Below are 26,859 nucleotides of genomic sequence, written 5' to 3'. Positions count from 1 at the left end.
TATGAAGAGTTATATCATTGTGATTTTGACTTACATTTTCCTATTGATTAGTTATGTTGAGCATTATGTCTTTCCATGTGCTTTATTGGCAATTTGTGTATCTTCTTTGGAGAAATGTCTGTTCAAGCTTTGCTCTTTTTAATTGAGTTGTTTATTTGTTTTTGAGTTATAGTAATTCTTTATATATTCTGGATTTTACTCTCTTACCATATATATGATTTGCAAATATTCTCTACCATTCCATGGGTTGCTTTTTTACTCTGCTAATAATGTTCTTTAATGCACAGAAGTTTTTAATTTTGATGAAGTTCAATTTATCTATTTTTTACTTGGATGCCTGTGCTTTTGATGGCACATTCAAGAAATAACTGCTGTGTATAATGTCATAAAGATTTTCCCCTAAGAATTTTTATAGTTTTAGCTCTTCTGAGTCTTTGACCCATTTTGAATTAAATTTTGTATATGGTATAAGGTAATGAATGGTCCAACTTCATTCTTTGCATGTGGATATTTAGCTTTCCTAGCACCTTTAGTTGAAAGACTGTCCATTTACCATTGGATGGCTTTGGTCTAGCTTGCTGCTCTGTGAAAGAGAAAGTTATAGGTTTAATGTTGGAAATCTTGAAAATTTACTGGCTTATTTCTTCTGAAAAGATTAGGGCCAACTGTTGGCCTGATTAAGAAATGGGACTTCTGGCCTTCTCTCTCCAGCTGTAGCCTGTAACCCTCCTGAAGGTTGTAACCACTCCTCCCACCAGGCAACTTTAGAGTCTCTCCAGATTTCATAAACCTATTTGATTTAAGGAGAAGCCATACCCACACACACTGACATTTAGGAAGAGAACCAAAGAAAGTGACATTCTTAGCACAAAGTTATTACTGGTGAATGTGAGAATTTCAGACAATATCACCAGTCCCAGATTCTTACATGGGGTGTGTGTGTGTCACATTCTATCAATGAAAGCAGGCAAGCAATGTCTTACCTCTACATTTGGGAAATATGGGTGTGTGATTTTACAGTAGCTAAAATGTATAGTTTTTCTTTCCTTTCTAGTCCAAAAAAATCCTATTTTTTTTCCCTGAAGGAATACTACTAGGAAAATTTAAAAGTGTATTAGAAAAAGAATAAAATTTGGAGTCAGGTTTGACATGGATGTGAATCTGACCTCTCTCATTTTCTATCTGGTAGTACTTTGGTCTGATAACTGACAATTATGGTCCTTAGTTTTATTTTCTGACTACTACACTTTTGCTGTAGAGGTTTGTTGCGAGGGTTCTGTGAAATCATAGCGTGTGAAGCATCTAGTAATGGGACCATCAAAGCAGGTGGTCAATAGATAAATAGAAATGTCTTTTCTTTCCCCAAAGGCAATATTTATTGATTACTGAAGTGACAATATGCAAAATCTACAAAGGCATGGGCTAAATCATGTTTGTCTTAAAGACTATTTCTATACTTCACTAAAAAATTGTACCTAATATCCTTATTTTATGTTCTTCTAGAAGAACAGAGATGTGGAATTGAGGGCCAGTAGAAATATTCCTGAATCTGGGACAAACTTCCTGAGCGTGCAGAGAGTTTACCTAGCTGATATCTAAAACTCTCTTCTAGGCAGAGAGCATGAATTACCCTGTCCCTGTTATTTTTATAATCTTGTGATCTAGAACCCATGTGGCCCTTCTTTGAATCAGGGTGGGGAAGATGCTGCAGCTGAGTAAAACAGGCTTCAAATCTCAGTGGCTTTTAACAACAAAAGTTTATTTATCACACATGAAACAAGCTCTGGATTGTTTGGCCAACACTCAGGGACCCAGACTGAAGGAGATGTTGTAATCTCAAATGTTGGTCATTGTACCCAGAGAAAACTTGTTCTGAATCTCTTCTGGCTACTAAAACTTTGGTGTAGAAGTGATACACATATGACTCAGTGACTGAAGTCTTATAACTGCACCCTCCCACAGTGGGGCTAGGACATGTAATCCCATTGTGTGTTCAGGATTGGGAGAACTGGATATATGTAGTGAACAATATAAATGACTATTACCTTTTTGCTGAGGGTATACAAAACTACATGAGGAATATGAGTGGAGATCAAATTACTCCTCAACCTCTCTCTCTATTGGGTTATTTTCATGGAGTATCTTCCTCAAGGGGAATTATCAGATCAATAATGTGAATAACTTTCAATGAGTCTAGTCTCTTTGTTTCTGTCTAGTAAGCTTGGTTTCTGGAGATACTGTCCTAATTTAAGGGTTTTCTCAGGGCCATCCTGGGTTTCTAACCTTGGTTTGACATCTTAGTAGCTATGAAGCCTGAGAAAATTACTTAATTTATGTATACCTATTATTCCTCATCTAAAAACGATATGATAATAATTCCTAACTCATAGTGTTGGAGAATAAATGAAATAAAGTATGTAGAGCACCAGCACAGGACTGGCTCCTCACCTGCCTCCTTACCTGGAAGAACTGCTGGGTAGATTACTCACAGATGTACATTGTTCTATAGATTTGTCTTCATTCATATTTTCCCAACTTGCATTTTTCAAGGTGACAGTTAACTTTTTATATTTCTTTGTGCATAAAATGTCTGTTCATCTTTTTTTCTATTTATAAAACAAATATGAGTGTAATATAATATTGTCTTATATACTTGAATTCTTTTAACTTTCAGATAGTAAGATTTTATCACATATTTCTTTCAAATGATATTTTTCAAATATTTTTAGTATATTTTATTGATGATGCTATTACAGTTATCCCACTTTTTTCTCCCCTTTGTTACCCTCTTCCCCATGGACAATAGGGTATCACTATTCCCTCCAGCAATACCCCCTTAGTTCATGTCCATGGGTTGTACATATAAATTCTTTGGCTTCTCCATTTCCTATACTATTCTTAACTTCCCCCTGTCTATTTTGTACCTACCAATTATACTTCTTATTCCCTGTACCTTTTCCCCCTTCTTCACCTTCCTCCTCTCTGCTGATAAACTTCCACGTGATCTCCATTTCTATGATTCTGTTCCTGTTCTAATTGTTTGCTTGCTTTTTCTTTTTGTTTCTGTGTTTTGTTAGGTTCAGTTGTTGATAGTTGTGTTTGTTGTCATTTTACTGTTCATAGTTTTGATTTTCTTCTTTTTCTTAGATAAGTCCCTTTAACACTTCATATAATAAGGGCTTCGTTTGATGATGAACTCCTTTAACTTGACTTTATCTGGAAAGCACTTTATCTGCCCTTCACTTCTAAATGATAGCTTTGCTGGATAGAGCAATCTTCGATGTAGGTCTTTGCCTTTCATGACTTGGAATACTCCTTTCCAGCCCCTTCTTGCCTGCAAGGTTTCTTTTGAGAAATCAGCTGACAGTCTGATGGGAACTCCTTTGTAGGTAAGGTAACTCTCTCCTTTTCTATTGCTGCTTTTAAGATTCCCTCTTTATCTTAACCTTTGGTATTTTAATTATGATGTGTCTTGATGTGTTCCTCTTTGGGTCCAACTTGTTTGGGACTCTCTGATCTTCCTGGACTTGTACATCTATTTCCTTCTTCAGATTGGGGAAGTTTTCTCTCATTATACTTTCAAATAAGTTTTCAATTTGTTGCTCTTCCTCTTCTCCTTCTGGCACCCCTGTGATTCAGATGTTGGTATGTTTAAAGTTGTCCCAGAGGTTCCTAAGCAACTCCTCATTTTTGGAATTCTTGTTTATTCTTTTCTGGTTGAATGTGTATTTCTTCCATTTGTTCCAAATGGTTGATTTGAGGCACGGTTTCCTTTCCTTCACTGTTGGTTTCCTGTGGATTTTCCTTTATTTCACTTTGTATAGCTTTCACTTCTTCCTTTATTTTGTGACAATACTCAGTCATTTCTGTGAGCATTCTGATTACTAGTGTTTTGAAGTCTGCATTTGATAGGTTGCTATCTCTTCATTGCTTAGTTCTTTTATTTGAGTTTTGATCTGCTCTTTCACTTGTACAATATTTCTTTGTCTTGGCACACCTGTTACATTGTAAGGGGCAAAGCCTTGGGTATTCGCCAGAGCAGGGCAACACACTTCATTGCTTGTGGTGCTGGATGTGGTGGAGGGGTCAGAGAGGGAACAATGTTGCTTGCTCTGCTCTCGTTCCATTTTCAGTCACTTCCCCCGCTTCCTTCAAGTGAATGGCACCCTTCCAGGTGTTGTCCTGGTGCTAATTCCTGGGTGTATGGGCTTGTGTACATTCTAGGACTCTTTGGCCACCTCCAGCAGACTCTCCTGAGAGACTGGCAGTTTCTTCCACCATCATAACCCTCACAGGTTTTTACAGCCAGAGGTTATGAGGCTATATTTTCCCCAGCACTGGAACCCTGGGTTGCACAGTCTGTCTTGGGCTGGGATTACTCACTCCCCAGTTGTTGCTCCTGGTTTTTATCTGCAAGTGAATGTGGGACCATCTGTTCCACCAACTGCTGCCTTGATTACCTGGTCTGCCAGCAGCTGCCTGGCTTCTGGTCCTCTCTGCCCCACTGTTTGTCTCCACCCCTCCTACTGGTCTGGATGAATGTTTCTTTAACTCCTTGATTGTTGGACTTCCGTACAGTTCAATTTTCTGGCAGTTGTGTGTTTTTTTTTTTAATTTGTTGTTATCCTTCTTTTGATTGTACGAGGAGGCCAAGTGTATCTACTTATGCCTCCACCTTGACCAGAAGTTCCAAATTTTGCTTCTTCTTTGGGCACTGATTATTTTCCTTTTTGCAGTGCTAGTCTCCCCATCCCTCAACATACTTTCTCATTGTCTCTGTTGATGTCCTATGCTTCTTAGATAGCTAGAAACTTAGTGAGATAATATATTTTATGGTTTTCTACTTAAAAATTAGTTTTAACTAATCTCCTTTGTCCTTCCCTTCATTACTTATACTGTTTACCCACTTCTAGTATCTTGATAGAAATATGATTTTGAAATTATAGGTAGCCCAACACCCCAAAGCTAAAATCTAAACTAACTTATCAAGTTAATTTTCCCCAAGCAGTATTGCAAAAATCTTTTATAGATTTTATACAAAATTTTCATCAATTTTCTGAAATTAAACTTCAGTTACTAAATGATTCCCCAAAGAAGTAAAGGGAATTTTATTTCTATGGAGACAGTAGCTTTTACAAAACAATTTCTTCATTTGTATATGGTTCCCTGGACCAAGAAGTTGGTGCATTTACTCAAAGAGCCCCAGAAACTGGAAGGGTTTAGGCCTTGGGGATTTCTCAGTGCCCCAGATGGTGTTGAAATCAGGCTTGTAAAGGGTCCTTTGGGAAAAACACAGGATATAACCATTCTGTATAACATTTATGATGTGGTGCTTTCTTTTGTCTCCTAAGCATTCAAAAGGATCATGGACAGAATTGCTGCAGTACTAATTAAGAAAATGCAGAATGCAGAATTTAATGAGAGTAGGAAATTGTTTTTAATTTTATTTAGTTTTACTTTTATTTGCCTTGCCATTTATTGCTTTTCTTTTCTCTTTCAAATTAGAAACACTTCTTACTGTGATGAAATGTCCATTGAGCTCAGGGTTTTTGGGAAGACAGAAGTTTCCCTGCCTGTCATCTCATATCCACAAATTCTAACCTTCTCAACCTCTGGGTCATTAGTTTGTCCTGAACTGAGTGAATTCACCCGCAACAAAACTGACATGAAGATTCAATGGTACAAGGTACATTTTTAAAAATTGGCAGTTAATAAAATGTATTTTACTGCCCATAGGAATGATATAAAATGTCCATTCTGAAAATAACATTTGCTTTTATAATTTTGTTTTTTTAAACTAGTTAGTTAAAAAAGAGCCATGATAAATATGTTCTTTTAATCCTTATGTGGGTTGGGTAAGGATCCTAACAATAGTGAGATGAGAATATGAAATGAATCCAGAGTAAATAACAGCTGAAGTAGATAACTTTTACTCTATTTGTCTGTTAACATTTAGAAAACAATTGTTGGCTTATTTAACAACTTTATACACATATCACTTTTGGGTTAAAGGAGTAAATAGAAACACAATTTCTTCAATTGCCTGGTTGAATAAATACTATCATCAGATCACGTAGGTAGACTAGGTAGGGCCAAATTGATCCACCACCTGTTTTGCAAGCAAAGGCTAATTTTTACTTTTTTAAATGGTTAAAAATAATTAGAAGAAGAATACTACTATATGACATGTGAAATGATATAAAGCTCAGATTTCAGTGTTCATAAATAAAGTTTTACTAGGACATGGCAACACTCATTTGTTTTCATGCTTTCACATTGCAATGGCCTAAAGTGGATTGTAGGCTTAAAATACTTACTGTCTGGCCCTTCACAGAAAAAATTACTTGATATAGAATAGACTGATATTAGAAAGTAGAGTTATTTGTTTAATCATTGATAGAAATTAACCCTTTAATCAGGAATTAGGTCCATTTAAAAAACATACATGGAAATAATGAGACAAGTATATATAACATTATTTACTAACATAGTTACTGAATCATTGTTTATAATAAGATGCTAGAAACAGGAAAATGTTTGCTCTTAGTGGTGACTCGGTTGGAGCATCCTCCCCTTACACCAAAAGGTTGTGGATTCAATCACTAGTTGGGGTATATATAGGAGGCAACTGTAGATGTTTCTCTATCTCCTTTCCTCTCTCTAAAATCAATAAGCATATCCTCAGTGGTAATTTAAAAAAATGTTCAGTGTTAGGAATTAAACTAATTTTCTCTCATAATAACAATGAAATATCACATAGCTATAGCATTTAGAAAGATGAGATTATTATATATATATTAACATAGAAGAAAAATGCAATATTGTTATAGTTAAAAGGCTTTAAAGGTTATATGTTGTATTTCCTAGTTATATAAAAATATGGTTTAATATATTTAAAAATCTGGAGGTATATACACTGAAATAATAATAGATGTTTTGAAGATAAAGGGTTCACTTTCTAGTTTTTATAAGTCAGTGTTACATATTTTTTTCTAGTTGTACTACTTTGCTAATCAGCAAAAACATTGAAGGTATTTCTGTAGTGTAAAGGGAGAAGTGAGGAACTTCCTTTTACTTAAGAAATATATGTATTATTCTTTAATCTGCACTCAATCTATATAAACCTAATTTTCTAGTATAGTCTCAATCAACATTATCTATAATTTTTTCATAATTTTCAAAATGTGCCTTTTCAGAAAAAAAGAATAGGTTTAACTAGTTGACTGGTCTTATTACTTCATAGGATATCAATGAATACTGAAAAATTTTAAATGATTTTTTTGAAGTAGAAGAAAGTGGCCAGCTTCTATAAAGTAGCCAGTCCAATTAAGCAATTAATTCTTTTTTGGTTTAGGAAGAGTATAAATAGGACAAGTAAGAGGTTGTACCTGTGGAGAAAAGAGCACAGGTTCTGAAGTTGACCAGTGTGAGATTACAACCCCTTTTTTTTCATTCAGCAATTGTGTAGCATTGGCCAAGTTATTTCATCCTTTGAACCTGCTTCTTCTGCAAAGTGGCAATTAGTCATTCCTACTGCCTCAAATTATTTGAAACGCTAAGTGGAAGTACTATGTGTGGAGCACGTAGTACAGGGCTTGTCATATAAAATGGAGCTCGATACGTATGGGTGGACAGGATATCACAATGATATACTTTGTAATATTTGTTCCCTTACTAAGAAAGCTAATCATTATTGAGCTTGTACTGTACACAGTTCTGTCCTAAACTTGCTAATATGTAACCCAGTGAAGCAGACACTGTTAATATCTGTATTTTACAGATTAGGAAACAGAGATACACAAATGTAAGGAACTTGCCCAAGGTCACACAGCAGCTAGTTGGTGAAGCCAAAATTCTACCCCAGGAGGCTCCACACAAGCACTGCCAAGCAGGGCAGCCCTGGTGGCTGAGGGCCTTGGCAGAACTGTGGTGCTTAGCCGTTTTTGGCTTTTTTCATATTTGACCACTTGTGATAGGAACATTTACATTTCTCATTTTAAATATATTGAAAAGTAATATTTTATGAGCCACATGGTGAACAAACTCTTCTAGTTATGTCTATGTTTCTATTCAGAGTAAGAATCTGAAATGATTCAGGCTACACCTGACCGTTGCAAGCTTTTGAGCATCATGGCTTTGAAAGAACTGTTCCTGAGAACAATCTGTTCTCATTAGGATGTCTTTAAAATCCCATTCAGCTTTTTCTGTGTTATTGGAGACCTTGCTCCTAAGTGTTGGAATTCTGCAGAACCCACAATATCTTTTGTCCATATGAAAAATGTGAACTCGTTTCTCACATTTAGTTTTTTTCTAGAACTTTGTCTATATCTCTATCAACTCCTTAAATTTAAATGATTTTTAAAGCAATTATAGCAACATTATCACTTTTGAACATTGTTTTCCAAGTCACCATAACTATATAATAGTACTCTTCCCTGGGGGGGTTTCCTGAAGTCTATAGGCAGCTATTAGGCCATTATTATATTTGTATTTTTAAAAGTCTACATTGTCAAAGAAGAGTTTCTTTTGTTTCCCCATTGTGCTTAAGCAAATGTGTTTTAAGCATTGTGGTTAAACAAATCCAGCAACTTTGTTTTATATGTCAACAGGTTCTCTCTCCTAAAAACAGAGTTAAAATTATGTCCAAAGTGTAACATTTGCAAAGAAATAACAGGGCAATTCTTGGGTTGCAAATTCAACATTGATTGATAATATTGATACTATTCATAGCTTTTGAGATAAAAATTAGTATACAGTGTAATTTTGAAAAACATTTTCCCTAAGGATTCTGTCCTTTTGGATCCAGACAACGAGAAGTTTCTGAGTGTGAGGGGAACTACTCGCTTACTCATACACAACGTGTCTGTGGAGGACGCAGGCTATTACAGCTGTGTCATGATGTTTGCCCACCAAGGCATGTCATACAACATAACTAGGAATATCAAACTACGTATCAACAGTAAGTGCTTGCCATCAAGGTATCTCTCCACCCTGGTTGAATAACAAGCATACAAAGAACAAATTATGGCTCACAAAGAATTCCTTGAATGTCTTTGGTATGAAAGGAAAACAAATACGTCAGCCATCTTAAAATATCGGACTAATAAGACATATGTGTGACACCTTGAAATGTAGAAAGCAGGGTGTTATTTTGAGGAAAGCTAAATCCCTGGATTCCAAGTCTGAGGCTAAAACACACCACTAGAGGGGACCAAACAATGGTTCACTTGGAAGATCCTTTTGGAAGGCTTGCACCTCCTGGGCCAGCCATCAGAACATGGTTGCCATAACTTTATGTATAACTCTAAGATACTGGGTTTTTATTGGATTTTTCAGTTAGAAGGCTATGCAATGGCATATCTAGTGGAAATTGTCTCATGTTTTGTTCCCCAAAGCATATCTAATTGCTCTTGAAAGCAGGATTTCAAATAGTGAGTGCTCTTATTGGTTTAAATGAGCTCTACTTTAAAATAATATTGTGAATAGTATTGATTAGTACTTAATATTTGTTTAACATTTACTCCATACCTCCTACATGCTGGACATCAAGCTTGATGGCAAAGGTAAAAAATGTTTAAGTCCTTAGCTCTGCCCTGGAGAATAAACTGCTTTTATTTATTTTATATACTAAAGAATTACACAATTAGAGTCTTTTAAGGGCATTTCAGAGACTGTTGGAAATATATTAAGATTAAATACTTGGTCTATGAGGGGAAGAGACTAACTTTTTTTCTCACTGAATCCAGAGATTCAGTTTTGCTAAAGGGAAAATCATGTCTCCCATGAAGTCAAATTGCTAGATTATATTTCTTTTTCTGTCTTGTGAGCATTCATTCATCTCAACTCCTTCCCCCACAGGGGAACAGGAGACTCCTTTGTCTTTGAAGGGGTTGTATACTGTTCATGTGATACTGCACAGGAACACTAGAGGGCAGTAAACCTACATATTATCCTGCATTATGATCACACTATTTTAGCAGTTCTGGAAGTGAGGACAGCAGCCTCATTACCTGGGTAGTGGTTAAATATGCAAAATCTCAGACCCCATCCCTGATCTACTGACCTAGAAACAGGAGCTAGAGGAGCAAAGAACATCCCCAAGGTGATGCTATGACCCACTGGTGTATAAGTCCCTGAAGCTTCTGTCTCCCCTATCTGTTACCCAAGCCTGTGAGTTGCAGCCATGTGACTGTGAGGGGAGGGAAAGGTTCCTGGTGACAGTTGGGAAGCCACCTGCACTTTGAACTTTACTGTGATTCTGCCTAATGTTTACCCATGTTAGGATTTCAAAATGCCCTTAGTGGATGAAGTGTGGATGGAGTAGGTAGATGTAAGATAGACAGCCCTTTCTCCACCCCCAAGCTGTTCTTCTTACTCCAATTCAGATGCTCAGTTTCTTCAAGCTGCTGGGAGACCTGCCTCTTGGTGCTCTGGGTTCTTATTCCTAGGAGATCCACCTTTGCCTCCCTAAAGAATTATCTCCTCAATTAATAAGTCTCATTGGCCAACCTGAGTCAATCTATCACTCAACATGGTATTAGCACTACATACATGTGGTCCCCAAACCTATGTGTTTCTTTTTTTTTGAGGTAACTCTCCAGTATTCTGTGGCAGGCATTTGGGGAGGTGAGGATGGGGTGGAGGGGCATATTTTAGGGCAAGTTGACCATGGGGTAAAACCTATCCTGTGAACATTATGAACATTACTTTTAAGAATTCATTCAGGAAGACAGGGAGGGAAATGGTTAATTGTTTATCACAAAATGAAGAACATCTGTTAGTGGAATGTATTTGTAAGAGAGAGATTCTTCTAGTAATCTCTTTTCTGGGAAAGGCGTTGACCAAGGATGCTCAATTTTGTAGAGAGCCTGTTTCCTTTGCCAGACAAAGGTCAAATCCCACAATGGCTGGCCATAGTGTCAGGAATAACTTAATTAGCTACACAATGAAACTGAATTTCAGCTTGAAAGGAAGTCTTTCCTAATTGAATCTCTTTTCTGTATATTTATCTCAGAAAAAGAAGAGGAGACGATTCCTGTGATTATCTCCCCCCACCAGACCATACTGACTTCTTTGGGTAAGACTTGCAAGGATGTACAGCCCCCAGGGGTGCCTGCAATGTCAAAGCCTGGGGCCCTGGGACCCCTGTGTCTACTGACTACACCTGTCCCTTTGTGTACAGTGTGCCTGGCTAGAGACCCTGAAACCCCATGATGAGGGGCTGGAGTGACAAATGTGAGAGAACATTTCTCTGTGTCAAACGTTGTTAGAAATAGCATTGTTTGAAACAGGTATATTTAATCCATGAAAACCCTACTTACAAAAATCTAAATGTAAAAAAATCTGAACATTTTGAGCAGTGATTAATGGTGGAAAAGGGTGAATGGCATGATTCTCTGACAGAGCCAGTACCTGCAGTATATTTAAAATAATTCACTTTACTGCAATGTGGCTGATGCTCAGCATTTCCCTAAGACTGCATTTGTAAAACGAGGCTGACCCAGTCAAAGCTGGCCCCTCAGAGGCCATTTCCTATTGCCAAAATTGGTGGTCAGCTGGCGGGATAATGAAAGTGATTGACAGGGTTTTCCTTTTTTCACCCCATTTTGGTGCAAGCAGTCTGAGCCAGCATACACCTCCTTACTGAGCAATAGTGTGTTTGGTGTGTTGTCCTTATTCCCAGCATCAGTGCTGTAGAAATGTTTTATTTCTGCCATTCTCCAGAAGGAAAAGCTGTCCAGGGAATCACAGTGGTACAAAAAATGTCAAAAGCTACACCTGGGTCAGGCTGGGGTTCGGACTCAGGCCTGTGTGTCTGTGAAGCCTGTACCTTTTTCTGTGTTTGCTTTTATATAGTGGTTTTGTAGGTTTATGCTCATTTATTAAACCCTAGCTGCAGAGTCCTGTCATCCTTCATATCCCCCTGGCCCCTCTCAATTTCTTTTGTTTGGTGTTGGGCTTATGTTTAACATTTTAACTGGTGGCCATAGAGAACTTCTCAGTGTTCTCAGCCAGGTGGAGGGAGCTGAGTTTCCTGCACCTTGCTTGGAAGACACTGATGTGTGTGGCAGAGTCATATGAGCAAGATTTAATGGGCTGATTTTGGCTGAGAAATTTTCAGATCATTGGGGTGGTGAAGCAGGGAGAAAGGCTGGCATTCTGAGCTTGAGGCGGGGAGAGGTGCCATACAAGACACAGCACAGGGAGGCATAGCACCCACAAGGAAGAAATAAGTCGGAAAGATTTGTTCATTTTCTCCTCCTTCTCCTTTTGGTGACTTAAAACATGTAAGTTATAGTGACTGAGTCTCAGGCATCCAGTGCACATTACATTGTGCAACTGTAGAAAGCACCATTCCTATAAAATACCACTTTAAAAGTGGCTTTTCAAGGGTTAATTCTAAATGAACATAACCTCAGAAGGAGAGTTCCCAGAGGAAATGGGAGGGCTGAAGCCAGCAATGGGCAAAGAGAAAGAATCCATATGTTAATCTGGATTTGTAGGATGGGCAGTATAAATTGTGAAAGAAGGTGGCCCTTGAATTCAGAATGCCCTGTAGGAGCTGATTGGCCTTGGAGAAGCCATTTGCCTCTGGGTTTTTATTTTCCATGAAGGCCAGTTGAAGGAACTGGAGACACTTGGTAGTTACTGATGATCTATGTGAATGGAATTTTTTGAGGGAACTAAGTTTACTCTCAAGAACAGAATTGGCTGACAAAAGGTGTTTGAGGAGACGGGTAAGGGTCTACTTCTCAGGTCTGCTGATGGATGAGGAGCTGGGAAAACTCTTGTGTCCAGCCAGGTTCTGACATTTGATGTGCTATGTCTTACTGTGCACAGGGTCAAGACTGACAATCCCATGTAAGGTGTTTCTGGGAGCTGGCTCACACTCAACCACCATGCTGTGGTGGATGGCCAACAACACCAACATAGACAGTGCCTACCAGGACGGCCGTGTCAGTGAGGGGCAGCGTCTGTAAGTGGGTGAAGATGTTTGTCAGCGTAGAGGCATCTTTTGGGCAGAGCTGTTGGGAGACCTCCATATGCTTTACACTTAAAAAAAGTAGATAATGTAATATCCAACCTCTCAATATGACACACATACCATATTCAAAATAATTTTTTATTCTAAACTGTTGGACTTTTAGAGTTTTAAAAACTGAGTTTTGGTAAGAATTACCATTTGTTTTTGGGAAGCAGACTTTCTATATAAGAGTTGACTTGTAGTCAGCTACTTGGCATTGAGGTTGCATTTTCCAGCTTGTTAATAAAATATTTATTTCTCAATTTTTACCATTAAAATACTTTGAAGTTAATACATTTCCATTCCCCACTCTGCAATTTGAGTGTAATTTTCATGAACCCTTAAAAAAGATTCTGAAACTTAGCCACAGTATCTGAGAGATCCTTCTGTTTCTCAGGGAACTCTGGGCTGCCACAGTCTCAAAGGAAGGTTAATATTAAAAGTAAGAAATAATTCTGTTCTCATAAGCATTCATCTCTAGAAAATATTTTCTCACTTTGAATGTATCACAGTCAGACCTTATAAATAGGAACCATTTATGTGTAAGGAAAAGAGACCATTCAATGTTCCAAATCATAAAGTACAGATTTTAAAATTATAGTTTCAATACCCTGAATTAGCCTGAACTTAGACTTGCCAAATTTTTGACTTTTTTGAAAGACCTATCAAAAAAGATCTTTCTGGATGCAATTGAGTGGATAAAAATTATGTTTGGTTAGCACAATTGTTTGCTTGCAAGTTCTTATTTCATAATTAGCATTCAGCTTACTCACACTACCCATTTACTAAAGGAGCCTGCCTATCTTTCTCCCATAGATAAAAAAAAGTCCTTGTGGATCCACAGCAACAACATTTTAATTCACACTAGTAGATAGTTAATCACCTTCAGATTCCTGTAGCATTACAAATGGTAGTTATGCTGACTAGAGTCATCCTCCCCAGACTGTCTGCAGCCCTCAACTCTGAACTTGAGTTTCCAGAGTGAGACTTGGCAGTAGAAATGAGAGGAGGGAACACTGTTGAAAACTAGATTCCTGGAATCTCCCGGACCTTTCAGTATGCAAATGATTTGTGGGTGATACAGCCAAGTTTCCCCAAATAAGACATTTCTATTCCCACTTCTGATTCTTTGTACATTAGTGGCTTTTAAAAAATGAAGTTTCCATTGTTCAAAGAAAATTGGCTCCTGTAAGTTCTCTTTATAACAAGTGTCCTACAGCAGCAACCGACATCAGTGTCACTCCTACATTCAGAGAGAGGCTTTGAATTCTCCCAAATAAGTAACAAATATAATAGCAAGTGCTCCTAACATTCTTAATCTTGAAATCAATATACAATGTAAGCACAATTAAGTAAGCAATATTAAATCCAATGTAAGCACAATGGATCCTCCTCACTGAGAATGCTTGAATGTCTACATTGTAAAGACAAGCTTGAACTTACATGCCATGTTTAAGTAAATATTTTCTCACTCAGGGACTACTCAGAAAATAATGAGAACTACATTGAAGTGTCATTGATTTTTGATCCAGTCATAAGAGAGGATTTGACTATGGATTTTAAGTGTGTTGTTCGTAACACACTGAGTTTTCAGATGCTACATACGACAGTCAAAGAAGGTATGTGTTTTGGAGACTTTGAAGGAAAAAAACATGTTGAATGTTCTGTGGATGTCAGGCAAGGCTACCTGATCTCCTGATCTACCTGGTCACCTACCAAGTCCCTCATGTTTCCTGTCCATAGAGCACTGAGAACAAATCTCTAATATTTTATGGCTTTTTTTGTAAGGTGAAGACTGGCTTTGGGAGATTATATTTAAAAAATTTAAATAGCAAACAATTTTGGAAAAGAGATAAAGTGGTTCTGCAATAAACTCTAAGAAACCTTGTGTTCTCTTGTGGTTCTCAGCAGGACTAGCTGTCTCTTACAACCCCTTGACAAAGGTGGGACATTTTTTATCCTGAAGTTGAGAAACTTTATCGTCCAAGAGCCAGGGACTGGGAGATATCCAAGGCTCTGGGTAGGCTTAGGGTTCAAGTCATCAGTTAACAGGAAATAAAGTGAAAATATTTTTAGAAAGAAGAAAAGAAAAACCCACATTATCATTCTGACCAATTGACTACTTAGTTTAGCACTTAGCAGGAAAGGGAGACACAGGTAATGTTGTCTGTTGGCAGCCCCAGATAATAAGGAACAAGTCAAAGTCATCCCCAGCTGTAATCTCATCATGCCTTCCAAGCAGTTTGCTGCAATCAGATAAACACAAATTGCTTCATAGTCTCTATGTTTGCTGGGGAAGCAGCTGCAGACACATTTCTAATTAGAAAGTTGGGGATTTGGATAATCTGAAGTCAGAGAATGACATGACATAACTTTTCTCCAAAAAGAAAAGTCTATATGCCACAGCTTTGCTCACTTGAGCCACTTGTTAAAAATATAGGTCCCTGGGCTCACCCCAGAGCTACCCAGTCAAATTCTCCTGGGGTAAGACCAAAAATCACAACTGAACAGGCCCTTTTATATTAAAATTTGAGTGCCATTATCCTCAGACATATACATAAAGGCTGATATTTCAGATCATTTCCGTGAGAGTGTTGGTGGTAGTTTAGACTTGGAAATGGAGGATTCCACAGAATGCAGAATCTACTGCTGTGGTTTAGATTAGCAACCTGAAGGAACCTGTGGTTGTCTGGTCCTGATGCTGGGAACCTTTAAATATTGCTATAACGTGAGCCTATTCTTGTTGCTGAACTGGCCATGACTGATGGCAGAGGATGGAGAGGTGCTCAGAAAATGAAAACATCACTCATTTAAAGCCTTGTTGGATTTTAGGGGGTAAGAATCACATGGAGAAAATAATCTGAGATTGCGTTGGTTCCTGGATGCCTAGACAGACTATGATAAACAGTAGCTTCAGCATGTGGAATTGCGGCCTCATCATCAATGTGTCTGATGACACTCATATTCTTGTGTTTACTTGTTAACTTTTTATTCTTAGTCACTTCCTATATTTTCACAACACAAGGAAGCCCAAGGAGTAGAATATAAAACAGCTGGTTCCAAGCAATCATCTTGATGCCTGAAACTTTATTTTTCAAAGTTGATTTTTCTTTCTTCTGTAACTTTATTGAAACCTCATGACATCCGTGCTCTGGCCATGTCACAGTTGGCTGGTTGAGACCTAACCAGATGACATCTAACTGCACACTATTTATTCAGTGGGTGAAACAAAATTAGACCCTCAACACCTGCCCTCCACTCTGCCTTGTTTCTTTTTGATGAAGTGTCCTACTCTGCTTGTTTCCCTAATGCCACAAATAGCATTCTCTTGAGGAGTGCCCTGTATGGTCTGGTGTTCATAGTGTCAATAAATCAATAAACAAGTGTCCTCTATCTTGGTGTCAGGGACACATTCTGAAAATCAATGCACATTTATTAAGAAAAACAAACTCCAATGGCTTTCTTCCCTCTAAACCTGCACTACACCATCCTATTTGGTAGTGAGAGAATGTTTCACCCCTGATATGACTCTGTTCTTTTTACAGTGGCCACGTTCTCCTGGGGGATTGTGCTGGCTCCCCTTTCACTGGTCTTCTTGCTTTTGGGAGGAATGTGGATACACAGACAGTATAAACTCAGAACTGGAAAAGCATATGGTCTGACTGCATTAAAGACTAGTCATCAGGATTTTCAATCCTATCCAAGTAAAATAAAGGAAATAAAATAATTCAAGTACAAATGATATCCTTATTTATGAAAGTGGCTGTGCCTTTTTGAGGGACCTTGTTCTTTCCCTTATTTGTTTAACAAAGCTGCTATGTTTATAGTGGGTTTATAGCAAATGACTGAAGTATTCATGTGAAGTTTATTTTAAAACTGAATGACAGGAGAAAATGTGGGTTGGTGAGTGACCCTCTGGCACTTGTGACCTGTTTAAAAGTGTGAGGCAACATCAGACCTGAAGAGAGTTAAAAACATCTAAATGAATTTGAAATTCACTTATTCATCATTTAACAAAAATGTATTAAAGTCTATTTTGGCTCTGCTCTGCTGGAAATATAGATGCAAGGACAGTTAAGACATAATTTGCCCCTTCAGGAAGATGGAATTCAGTTTGACACTGAGAAAGATGGTTTAGAAATGCTAAAGAAGGAGAATCAGCAAGAACTGGTGAATTTTTCTAAAAGGATGATCCCAAAAATAGCAATTAAAATAGAGTAATCTGTCAGAAAAATACGTGTTAGAACATATTAGTGAACTGAGAAAGAGACTCAATCTCATAACAAAGCTTCTGAAAATCAAGAGAAAGGAAGGCAATATTGAAATAATTAGATATACATTAAGAAAAAAGAGTCAGAACCTCTTTTCTCATATACCAAAAAAATTCCCAATTAAACTATTAGAAAAATCAAATTGCAGGAAAATTAGCATGATTTACTCCTTCACCCATTCAAGTATTTGTTCCAATATGATCTTCCCAGAAACCCTTCTAAATAGCACCTTTTTTCCATCCTCATACCCCCTCACTCTGTTTTGTATTATTAGCTCTTATCACCACCAGACCTTTTTTTATTATTGTTTATGCTGTTACAGTTGTCCCAATTTTTCTCCCTTAGTCCCCCTCATCCAGCTTCACTTCCATAAGCAATCTCCACACCATTGTCCATGTCCATGGGTCCTTCATATATGTTCTTTGACTAATACCTTCACCTTCTTTCAAATAGTCCCCACCTCTTCCCTCCCCTCTTGCCACTGTCAGTCTATTCCATGATTCTGTATCTCCGGTTCTATTTTTCTGATTAGTTTATTTTGTTCACTAGATTTCCTGTTATAAGTGAGATCATATGGTATTTGTCTTTCATTGACTGACTTATTTCACTTAGCATAATAGTCTCCAGTTCCACCCATGCTGTTGCAAAAAGTAGGAGTTCTTTCTTTCTACTTTGTAGTATTCTACTGTGTAGATATACCACAGTTTTTAATCCACTCGTCTACAGATAGACACTTAGGTTGTTTCCAACTCTTGGCTATTGTAAATAGTACTGCTATGAACATAGGGTTGCATAAGTTTTTTGAATTGGCGTTTTAGGATTCTTAGAGTATATTCCCAGCAATGAAATCTCTGGGTAAAAAGGTAGTTCCATTTTTAATTTTTTTGAGGAAGTTCAGTGTAGGGAACCACTTCACATGGCATGGAATTGTAGCTCAGCCTCCAGTTGGAAAACCAGTGGGGAGCGAGTGGCACACAGGACCACACCATGGGTAGGTTTTCCTGTGGGGAATCAGGCTTGCATTGTACCGAGACTGCTATGAGACTTGCTTTTGCTAAAATTCCCTCACCCTGAATTGGGGCAGCAAGGACTTACTGCAACTTCCTAAAGTCTGTGCTAAACCTCCCAAGTATGGAGTATATCCAGTTCAACCTTTTTTCCCCCTGATCTGCAATATCCTTCTCTTTGAAGTAGTTAGCAACATTCTTTCCTTTGTTATTTATAAAAGGTAATTCCCTGCAGTGAACTGGTGCATTGTAAATGAGGACTACCCTCCATGTAATGTACCCAGAGAAGCAATAAAAGCTTGTTCAGGCAGGGACTGAGCCCTCTGGCCCTCTCATCCCCTCTCTCTCTCAGAGAGTGGCCATGACATCCCTTTTTCTCCACAGGACTTCTGTTGTCTGTGTATTTGTTCACGAGCAGCCATAACATACACGGATCCTGCCGGCCAGGATCTGCCACAGTTCAGTACTGTTTTGCATAGTGGCTACCCCAGTCTGTATTCCCACCAACAGTGCACTAGGGTTCCCTTTTCTCTTCATCCTTGACAATACATTATTTGTTGATTTATTAATGATGGCCATTCTGACAGATGTGAGGTAATATTTCATTGTGGTTATAAGTTGCATTTCTCTGATGGCTAGTGATGTTGAACATTTTTTCATATGTCAGTGGGCCATCTGTATGTCCTTCTCAGAGAAGTCTATTTAGGTCCTTCACCCATTTTTTAATTGGATTTGTTGTCTTCCTGGTATTGAGCCATATGAGTTCTTTAATATTTTGGAGATTAAGCCCTTGTCAGAGGTATCATTGGCAAATATGTCCTCCCATACAGTTGGCACCCTTTTCATTTTGATGATGGTTTTTTATCTTTGCAGAAGCTTTTTAACTTGATGTAGTCCTTTTTGTTTATTTTTTCTTTTATTTCCTTTGCCCTAGGAGATATATTAGAAAAAATATTGCTACATGAGGTATCTGAAATTTTACTGCCTATGTTTTCCACTAGGGTTCTTATGGTATCATGATTTATATTTTAATCTTTTATCCATTATGAGTTTATTCTGGTGTGTGGTATAAATTGGTGGTCAAGTTTCATTTTATTTTTTTTGCATGCACCAGCCAAGTTTTCCCAACATCATTTATTGCAGAGACTGCCTATACTCCATGGTATGCTCATACTCCCTTTGTCAAATATTAATTGACCATAGAGACATAGGTTTATTTCTGGGCCCTGTATTCTGTTCAATTGATCTATATGTCTGTTTTTATGTCAGTACCAGACTGCTTTGATTACAGTGGCCTTGTGGTATAGTTTTATATGAGGTATTGTGATCCCTCCAGCTTTGTTCTTTTTTCTAAAGATTGCTGAGGCTATTTGGGGGGTTTTTGTTTCACATAATTTTGGGGGGTTATTTGTTTTAGATCTGTTAAATATGCTATTGGTATTTTAAAAGGATTTATGTTACATCTATAGATTGCCTTGGGTAGGATGGACATTTTAATGATATTAATTCTTCTAATCCGTGAATGCAGTACATGGTTCCCTTTATTTGTATCTTTCTCAACTCCTTTCTTCAGTGCTCTGTAGTTTTCCAAGTACAGGTCTTTTGCAACCTTGGCTAAATTTATTCCTAGTTACTTTATTATTTTGTTTTTGCTATGGTATATGCCATTTTTTCTTAGTTTCTCTTTTTGATAGTTCATTGTTAGTGTACAAAAAATGCCATCGATTTTTGACTTTGTATCCTGTTACTTTGGTGAATTCACTCATTATGTCAAGTAGTTTTTTGGTGGAGTCTGTAGGGTTTTCTTTGTACACTATAGATTGTGTACAACATGTGCCTGAAAATAATGACAGTTTTACTTCTTTCTTTCCAATTTGGATACCTTTTATTTCTTCTTCTTGTCTGAACACTGGCTAGATCTTCCAGTACTAAGCTGAATAAGAGTGGGGAAAGTGGACACCATTGCCATGTTCCTGATCTTAAGGGAAATACTTTTAGTTTTTCCCCACTGAGTATGGTGTTGACAGTAGATTTTTTATATACAGCCTTTATTATGTTTAGGTATGCCCACTTTGCTGAGTGTTTTTATCATACATGGGTGTTGGATTTTATGAAATGCTTTTTCAGCATCTATTAATATGATCATGTGATTTTTGTGCTTTATTTTGTTTATGTTATTTATTATGTTTATTGATTTGCAAATATTATGCCATCCTTGGATTCCTGGAATAGATCACACTTGATCATGGTATGTAATCTTTTTAATGTATTACTGGATCCAGTTTGCTAATATTATGTTGAAGATTTTAGCATCTATGTTCATCAGAGATATTGGTCTGTAATTTCCTTTTTTTTGTTATGTCTTTATCTGGTTTTGGAATTAGAATAATACTGGCCTCATACGAAGAATTTGGGACACTTGCCTATTCTTGAATTTTTTTGAATAGTTGAAAAGTGTAGGTGTTAGTTCTTCTTTGAATGTTTGGTAAAATTTGCCTGTGAAGCCATCTTGTCTAGGGCTTTGGAGTGCCAGGGGTTTTTTGATTACTGCTTCAATTTCTCTAGTTGTTATTAGTCTTTTCAGGTGTCTGCTTCTTGCTGATTCAGTTAAGGGAGATTATATGTTTCTAGAAACTTATGTATTTCTCCCAGTTTGTCCAATTTCTTGACATATAGTTGTTCACAGTAATTTCTTACAATCCTTTGTATTTCAGTGGTATCAGTTGTTACTTCTCTTTCATTTTTGATTTTATTTATTAAGGTATCTTGATGAGTCTGATTAAAGTTTTTTTTTTTAATTTTGTTTATGTTTTCAAAGAGCCAGACCCTGAATTCACTGATCTTTTGAATTGTTGTTTAGTCTCTATGTCATTTAATTCTGCTCTGATCTTGATTATTCCCTTCCTTCTATTTTCTCTGGGCTTTGTTTGTTGTTGTTCCTCTAGTTCTCTTAGATGTAGAGTTAGGTTGTTTATTTCAGATTTTTCTATCTTCTTTATGTAGGCCTATATTGCTATAATTTCCCTCTCAGGACTGTGTTCCATAAGTTTTGGATTGTATGTTCATTTTCATTTGTTTCCAGATACTTTTTGATTTCTTCCTTGATCTCATTGTTAACCCAATCATTATTTAACAATATGTTATTCAGTCTTCATGTATTTGAATGTTTTAGAGTTTTTTCTTGAGGTTAGTTTTAGTTTCAAATCATTGTGATCCTAGTAGATGCTTGACATGATTGCAATTTTCTTAAATTTGTTATGGCTTGTTTTGTGCCCTACCATGTTGTCTGTTTTGAAAATGATCCATGTCCATTTGAGAAGAATGTATATTTTGCTTCTCTGGAGTGAAATGTTCTGTAACTTTTATTAAGTCCATTTGATCTAGAGTGTCATTTAATGTCATGTGCCTGTTGAGTTTTTTGTTTGGAAGATCTATCCATTATTGACAGTGAGGTGTTAAAATCTGCCACAATGACTGTATTGCTATTGATCTTTTTCGTAAAGTCCCTCAAAATGTTCTTTATATATTTAGGTGCTCCTATATAGGGTGCATATAAAGGTTATATTCTCTTTTGGACTACTCCCTTAAGTGTTATGTAGTAACCTCCTTTGTCTCTTGTTATGGCCTTTTTTTTGAAGTATATTTTGTCTGTTATAAGTCTTGCTACCCTGGCATTTTCTTCATGTCCATTTGCATAGAATATTTTTTCCAACCTTCACTTTCAGTCTGTGTATACTTTTGTTCTGAGATGGGACTTGTACACAGCATATATGCAGGTTGTGTTTTCTTATCCTCCAGCTACTCTGTGTCTATTGATTGGAGCATTAAAACAACTTACATTTAAGGTTATTATTGCTAGGTACTTATTCTTTTCCATTTTATCTCTTTGTACCTGTGTTGCCCTCCCCCCTCTCTGTTCTTCTTAAAACAGTCCCTTTAGCATCTCTTGCAATGCTGATAGTGTTGAAGATGTACTCTTTTACCCTTTATTTTTGTCTGGGAGGCTCTTTAGTTAGCCTTTCATTTTAAATGAACACATTGTTGGATAGAGTAGCCTTGGTTAGCGTTCTTTACTTTTAATTAGTTGGAATATTTTGTGCCAGTTCTTTCTGGTTTGTAGTGTTTCTGTCGAGAAATCAGTTGATATCTTATTGGAGTTCCCTTGTATGTTACTAGCTGTTTCTCCCTTGCTGCCTTTACAGTTCTTTGTCTTTAAATTTTGCAATTTTGATTGTAATATGTCTTGAAGTGAACCTCTTGGGGTTCATCTAGATTGGGAACCTCTGTGCTTCCTGGACTTGAGGACTTTTTTTCATCACCAAGTTAGAGAAGTTTTATGTTATTATTTTTTCAAACAGGTTTTTCTATTCCTTGCACCTTTTCTACTTCTGATATTCCTACACTGTGAGTGTGACATTTCATGTTGTCTTAAGCTGCTTTAAACTATCCTCATTCTTTTTGAATTTTTTTTCATTTTGTTGCTCTGACTGTGTGTTTATCTCTATCTCGTCTCCCACCTTGCTGATTCAATCCTCTGCTTCATCTAGCCTGCTTTTGATTCCTTCTAGTGTACTCTTCATTTCAGATATTGTATTCTTCCTTTCCATCTGGTTCTTATTCATAGTTTCTATGTTTTTTTTCATGCTGATGTAGTTCCCACTAAGTTCCTTTGGTACACATAATGTATCCTACTAAGTAGCTTGAGCATCCTTATAACTTTTACTTTGAACTCTATGTCTAATAAATTACTTGTGTTTTTTTCACTTAGCTCTTTTTCTGAGGATTCCTCCATTTTTTCTTGATTGAAGGCTGTTTTCCCATTTTAGGTGACTCATTTGTTGGTTTTTACATATTAGATTGATCTTCTCTGACTCCCTGTCTTCATGGGATAACCTGTTGTGATAGGAGTCCTGTGGGACTAAGTGGTGCATTTTCCTTGATCTCTTGACTTGGATGCTCCAGGGATGCCCTTTATGCATTTTGTGTGGGTTCTCCTATTGTATTTGGGTTTTGATTGTTATTGGCTCGTTTATTGGTGGCTTCTACTCCCAGGCTGGCTGACTAAGAGTCTGAAGCCCCCATAATACCTTTTTTAAAAAAAATTTATTGTTCAATTACATTTGTCTGCATTTACTGCCCACCACTCCCCCTGCCATGGCAGCCATCCCCACCCTTGCTTCCACAACCCTTGGATTTGTTCATGTGTCCCTTATAGTTGATCCTGAAAACACTCCCACCCTTCCCCTCATTATCCCCACTGACCTCCCCTCTGGTTACTGTCAGATTGTTCTTAATTTTAATGTCTCTGGTTATATTTTGCTGGCTTGTTTGTTTTCTTGATTGGGTTCCAGTTAAAGGTGAAATCATATGGTATTTGTCCTTCACTGCCTGACTTATTTTACTTAGCATAATGCTCTCCAGTTCCATCCATGCTGTCACAAAGGGTAGGAGCTCCTTTCTTCTTTCTGCTGCATAGTATTCCATCATGTAAATGTACCATAGATTTTTGATCTGTTCATTTACTGATGGACACTTAGCTTGTTTCCAGCACTTGGCTATTGTAAATTGTCCTGGTATGAACATTGGGGTGCATAGGTTCTTTTGTATTGGTGTTTCAGGGTTCTTAGGATATTATCCCAGCAGTGGAATTGCCAGGTCAAAAGGCAGTTCCATTTTTAGTTTTCTGAGGAAATTCCATACAGTTTTCCATAGTGACTGCACCACTCTGCATTTCCACTGATGGTGCACTATGGTCCCCTTTTCTCCACATCCTTTCCAGCACTTATTTGTTGATTTCTTTATGATGGCCATTCAGACTGGTGTGAAGTGGTATCTCATTGTGGTTTTAATTGGCATCTCTCTGATGGCTAGGAATGTTGAGCATCTTTTTATATGTCTCTAGGCCCTCTATATGTCCTCCTTGAAGAAATGTCTACTCAAGTCTTTTGCCCATTTTTTAATTGTGTTGTTTGCTTTCCTGGAGTGGAGTCATGTGAGTTATTTATATATTTTGGAGATCAAACTCTTGTCCAGTGTATCATTGACAAATCTGTTTTCCCGTATAGTTGGTTCTCTTTTTATTTTAATGCTGTTTCCTTTAGCCATGCAGAAGCTTTTAATTTGATGAGGTCCCATTTGTTTGTTGTTTCCTTTATGTTCCTTGCTCTAGGGGACATATTGCTGCATGGAATGTATGATATTTTCCTGCCTATGTTTTCCTCTAGGACTTTCATGGTGTCATGACTCATATTTAAGTCTTTTATACACTTTGAATTTATTTTTGTGAACGGTGTAAGCTGGTGACCAATTTTATTTTTTCGCATGTACGCTGTCCAGCTCTCCCAACACCATTTGTTGAAGAGGCTATTTTTATTTCATTTTATGCTTCTTCCCCCCTTTGTTAAACATAAATTGACCATAGATACTTGGGTTTATTTCTGTGCTCTGTGTTTTGTTCCATTGGTCCATGTGTCTGTTCTTATGCCAGTACCAGGCTTTTCTGATTACAGTGGCCTTGTAATACAGTTTGATATCAGGTATTGTGATGCTTCTTACTTTGCTCTTCTTAAAATTGCTGCATCCATTCAGGGTTGTTTATGGTTCCATATATATTTTTGAAATGTTTGTTCTGTATCTGTGAAATATGTCATTGGTACTTTAATAAGGAAGTACCTTGGTTATGTTTATTCCTAGATACTTTATTTTTCTTCTTGCTATATCAAATGGGATTTTCCCCCCCTGATTTCTGTTTCTGATATTTCAGTGTCAGTGTACAAAAATGCCTTTCATTTCTGAATGTTAACTTTGCATCTCACTTATTAGGTCAAGTAGTTTTTTGGTGGAGCCTATAGGATTTTCTATGTACACTATCATGTCATCTGCAAACAATGACAATTTTGCTTCCTCCTTTTCAATTTGGATACCTTTAATTTATTTTTCTTGTCTGATTGCTGTGGCTAAGACTTCCAATACTATGTTGAATAGGAGTGGTGAAAGCAGACATCCTTGTCTTACTCCTAATCTTAGTGGGAAAGTTCTAGGTTTTTGCCCATTGAGTATGATGTTGGCTGCAGGTCTCTTGTATATGGCCTTTATTATGTTGAGGAATGCTCCCTCTATTCCCACTTTGCTGAGTGTTTTATCATAAATGGGTGCTGTACTTTTTCAAATGCTTTTTCTGCATCTATTGCTATGATCATGTGACTTTTGTCTTTCATTTTGTTTATGTGATGTATTGTATTTATTGTTTTATGAATATTGTACCATCCTTGGCATCCCTGGGAAGAATCCCACTTGGTCATATTGTATGATATTTTTAACATATTTCTGGATGCAGTTTGCTAATCTTTTGTGAGGATTTTAGCATGTGTGTCATTAGCCATTTTGGCCTAAGTATTCTTCATGGTTTATGTCTTTATCTGGTTTTGAGTTTAGGATGATGCTGGCTTCATTAAGAGAGCTAGGGAGTCTTCCATCTTCTTGAGTTTTTTGGAATAGTCTTTGAAGGATAGGGGTTAGTTCATTATTAACTGCTTTGTAGAATTGTCCTGTGAAACTGTCTGGTCAGGGCTTTTGTGTGTTGGGAGTTTTTTGATTACTGCTTTGATTTGTCAGCTGTTATTTGGTTTGTTCAGGCTTTCTGCTTCTTCTTATTGAGTTTTGGAAGATTATATTTTTTCTAGAAATTTGTCCATTTCACCTAGGTTTTCAAATTTCTTGGCATACAGTTCTTCATAGTAATTTCTTATAATCCTTGTATTTTTGTGGGATCAATTGTAGTCTCTCCTCTTTCATTTCTGATTGTGTTTGTTTGGGTCCTTTCTCTTTTTTCTTGATGAGTCAGTTTAAAGGCTTGTTGATTTTGTTTATTTTTTCAAAGAACCAGCTCCTGGATTTATTGATTTTTAGAACTGTACTTTTAGTCTCTATGTCATTTACTTCTGCTCTGATCTTGGTTATTTCCTTCTTTCTACTTGCTCTGGACTGTCTTTGTATTGTTCCTTGAGTTCTTATAGGTATAGTGTTAGGTTGTTTAATTAAATGTTTTTATCTTTTTTAGGCAGGACTGTATTGATATGAACTTATCTCTGAGGACTACCTTTGCTATGTACCATAAGTTTTAAGTAGTTGTGAGTTCATTTCATTTGTTTCCAGAAACTTTTTGATATCTTCCTTGATCTCCTTCTTGACTCATTCGAATATTGTTTAATAGCATGCTATTCAATATCCATGAGTTTGAGTGTTTCTGAGTTTTTTCTTAGAGGTTGGTTTCTATCTTCAGTCCCTTGTGATCCAAGAAAATGCTTGATATGATTTAAATTTTTGTGAATTTGTCAAGGCTTGTTTTGAGTCCTATCATGTGCTGTATCTTTGAAAATGTTCCATGTGCATTTGAAAAGTATGTGTATTTATCTTCTTTGGGATGTTGAAGTTGTTTATTCTGTATGTCCAAGGTTTTGAGACTTCTCTCTCGATATTATTTAGTTGTTTGTTCTGGGTAATTTCTCCACTGTTTAGTTGTATTTCTAGATTAGTCCCAGGTGGAGGTTGGTGTGGC

At 37.1% G+C, this 26,859-nt stretch overlaps 1 protein-coding gene across 3 annotated transcripts in view; it reads left to right on the top strand.

Moving 5' to 3' along the window:
- Positions 1 to 16,763, top strand: part of IL1R2 (interleukin 1 receptor type 2) — a 32,975-nt gene extending 16,212 nt beyond the window's left edge. For all 3 annotated transcript variants that reach the window (XM_036028359.1, XM_036028360.1, XM_028516617.2), the window contains 6 exons: positions 5,506 to 5,686; positions 8,785 to 8,959; positions 11,015 to 11,077; positions 12,841 to 12,976; positions 14,501 to 14,643; positions 16,570 to 16,763. In XM_036028359.1, coding sequence (XP_035884252.1) covers positions 5,506 to 5,686; positions 8,785 to 8,959; positions 11,015 to 11,077; positions 12,841 to 12,976; positions 14,501 to 14,643; positions 16,570 to 16,751 — 880 coding nt within the window. In that variant the 3' untranslated portion in view covers positions 16,752 to 16,763. The remainder of the gene's footprint in view (positions 1 to 5,505; positions 5,687 to 8,784; positions 8,960 to 11,014; positions 11,078 to 12,840; positions 12,977 to 14,500; positions 14,644 to 16,569) is intronic.
- Positions 16,764 to 26,859: the final 10,096 nt, after the last annotated feature.

This window comes from Phyllostomus discolor, chromosome 6 (genome assembly GCF_004126475.2).
Source record: "Phyllostomus discolor isolate MPI-MPIP mPhyDis1 chromosome 6, mPhyDis1.pri.v3, whole genome shotgun sequence".
NCBI classification, from domain to species: domain Eukaryota; kingdom Metazoa; phylum Chordata; class Mammalia; order Chiroptera; family Phyllostomidae; genus Phyllostomus; species Phyllostomus discolor.
Note: the sequence above shows the minus strand (reverse complement) of the source record. Positions and strands in the feature narration are given on the sequence as shown.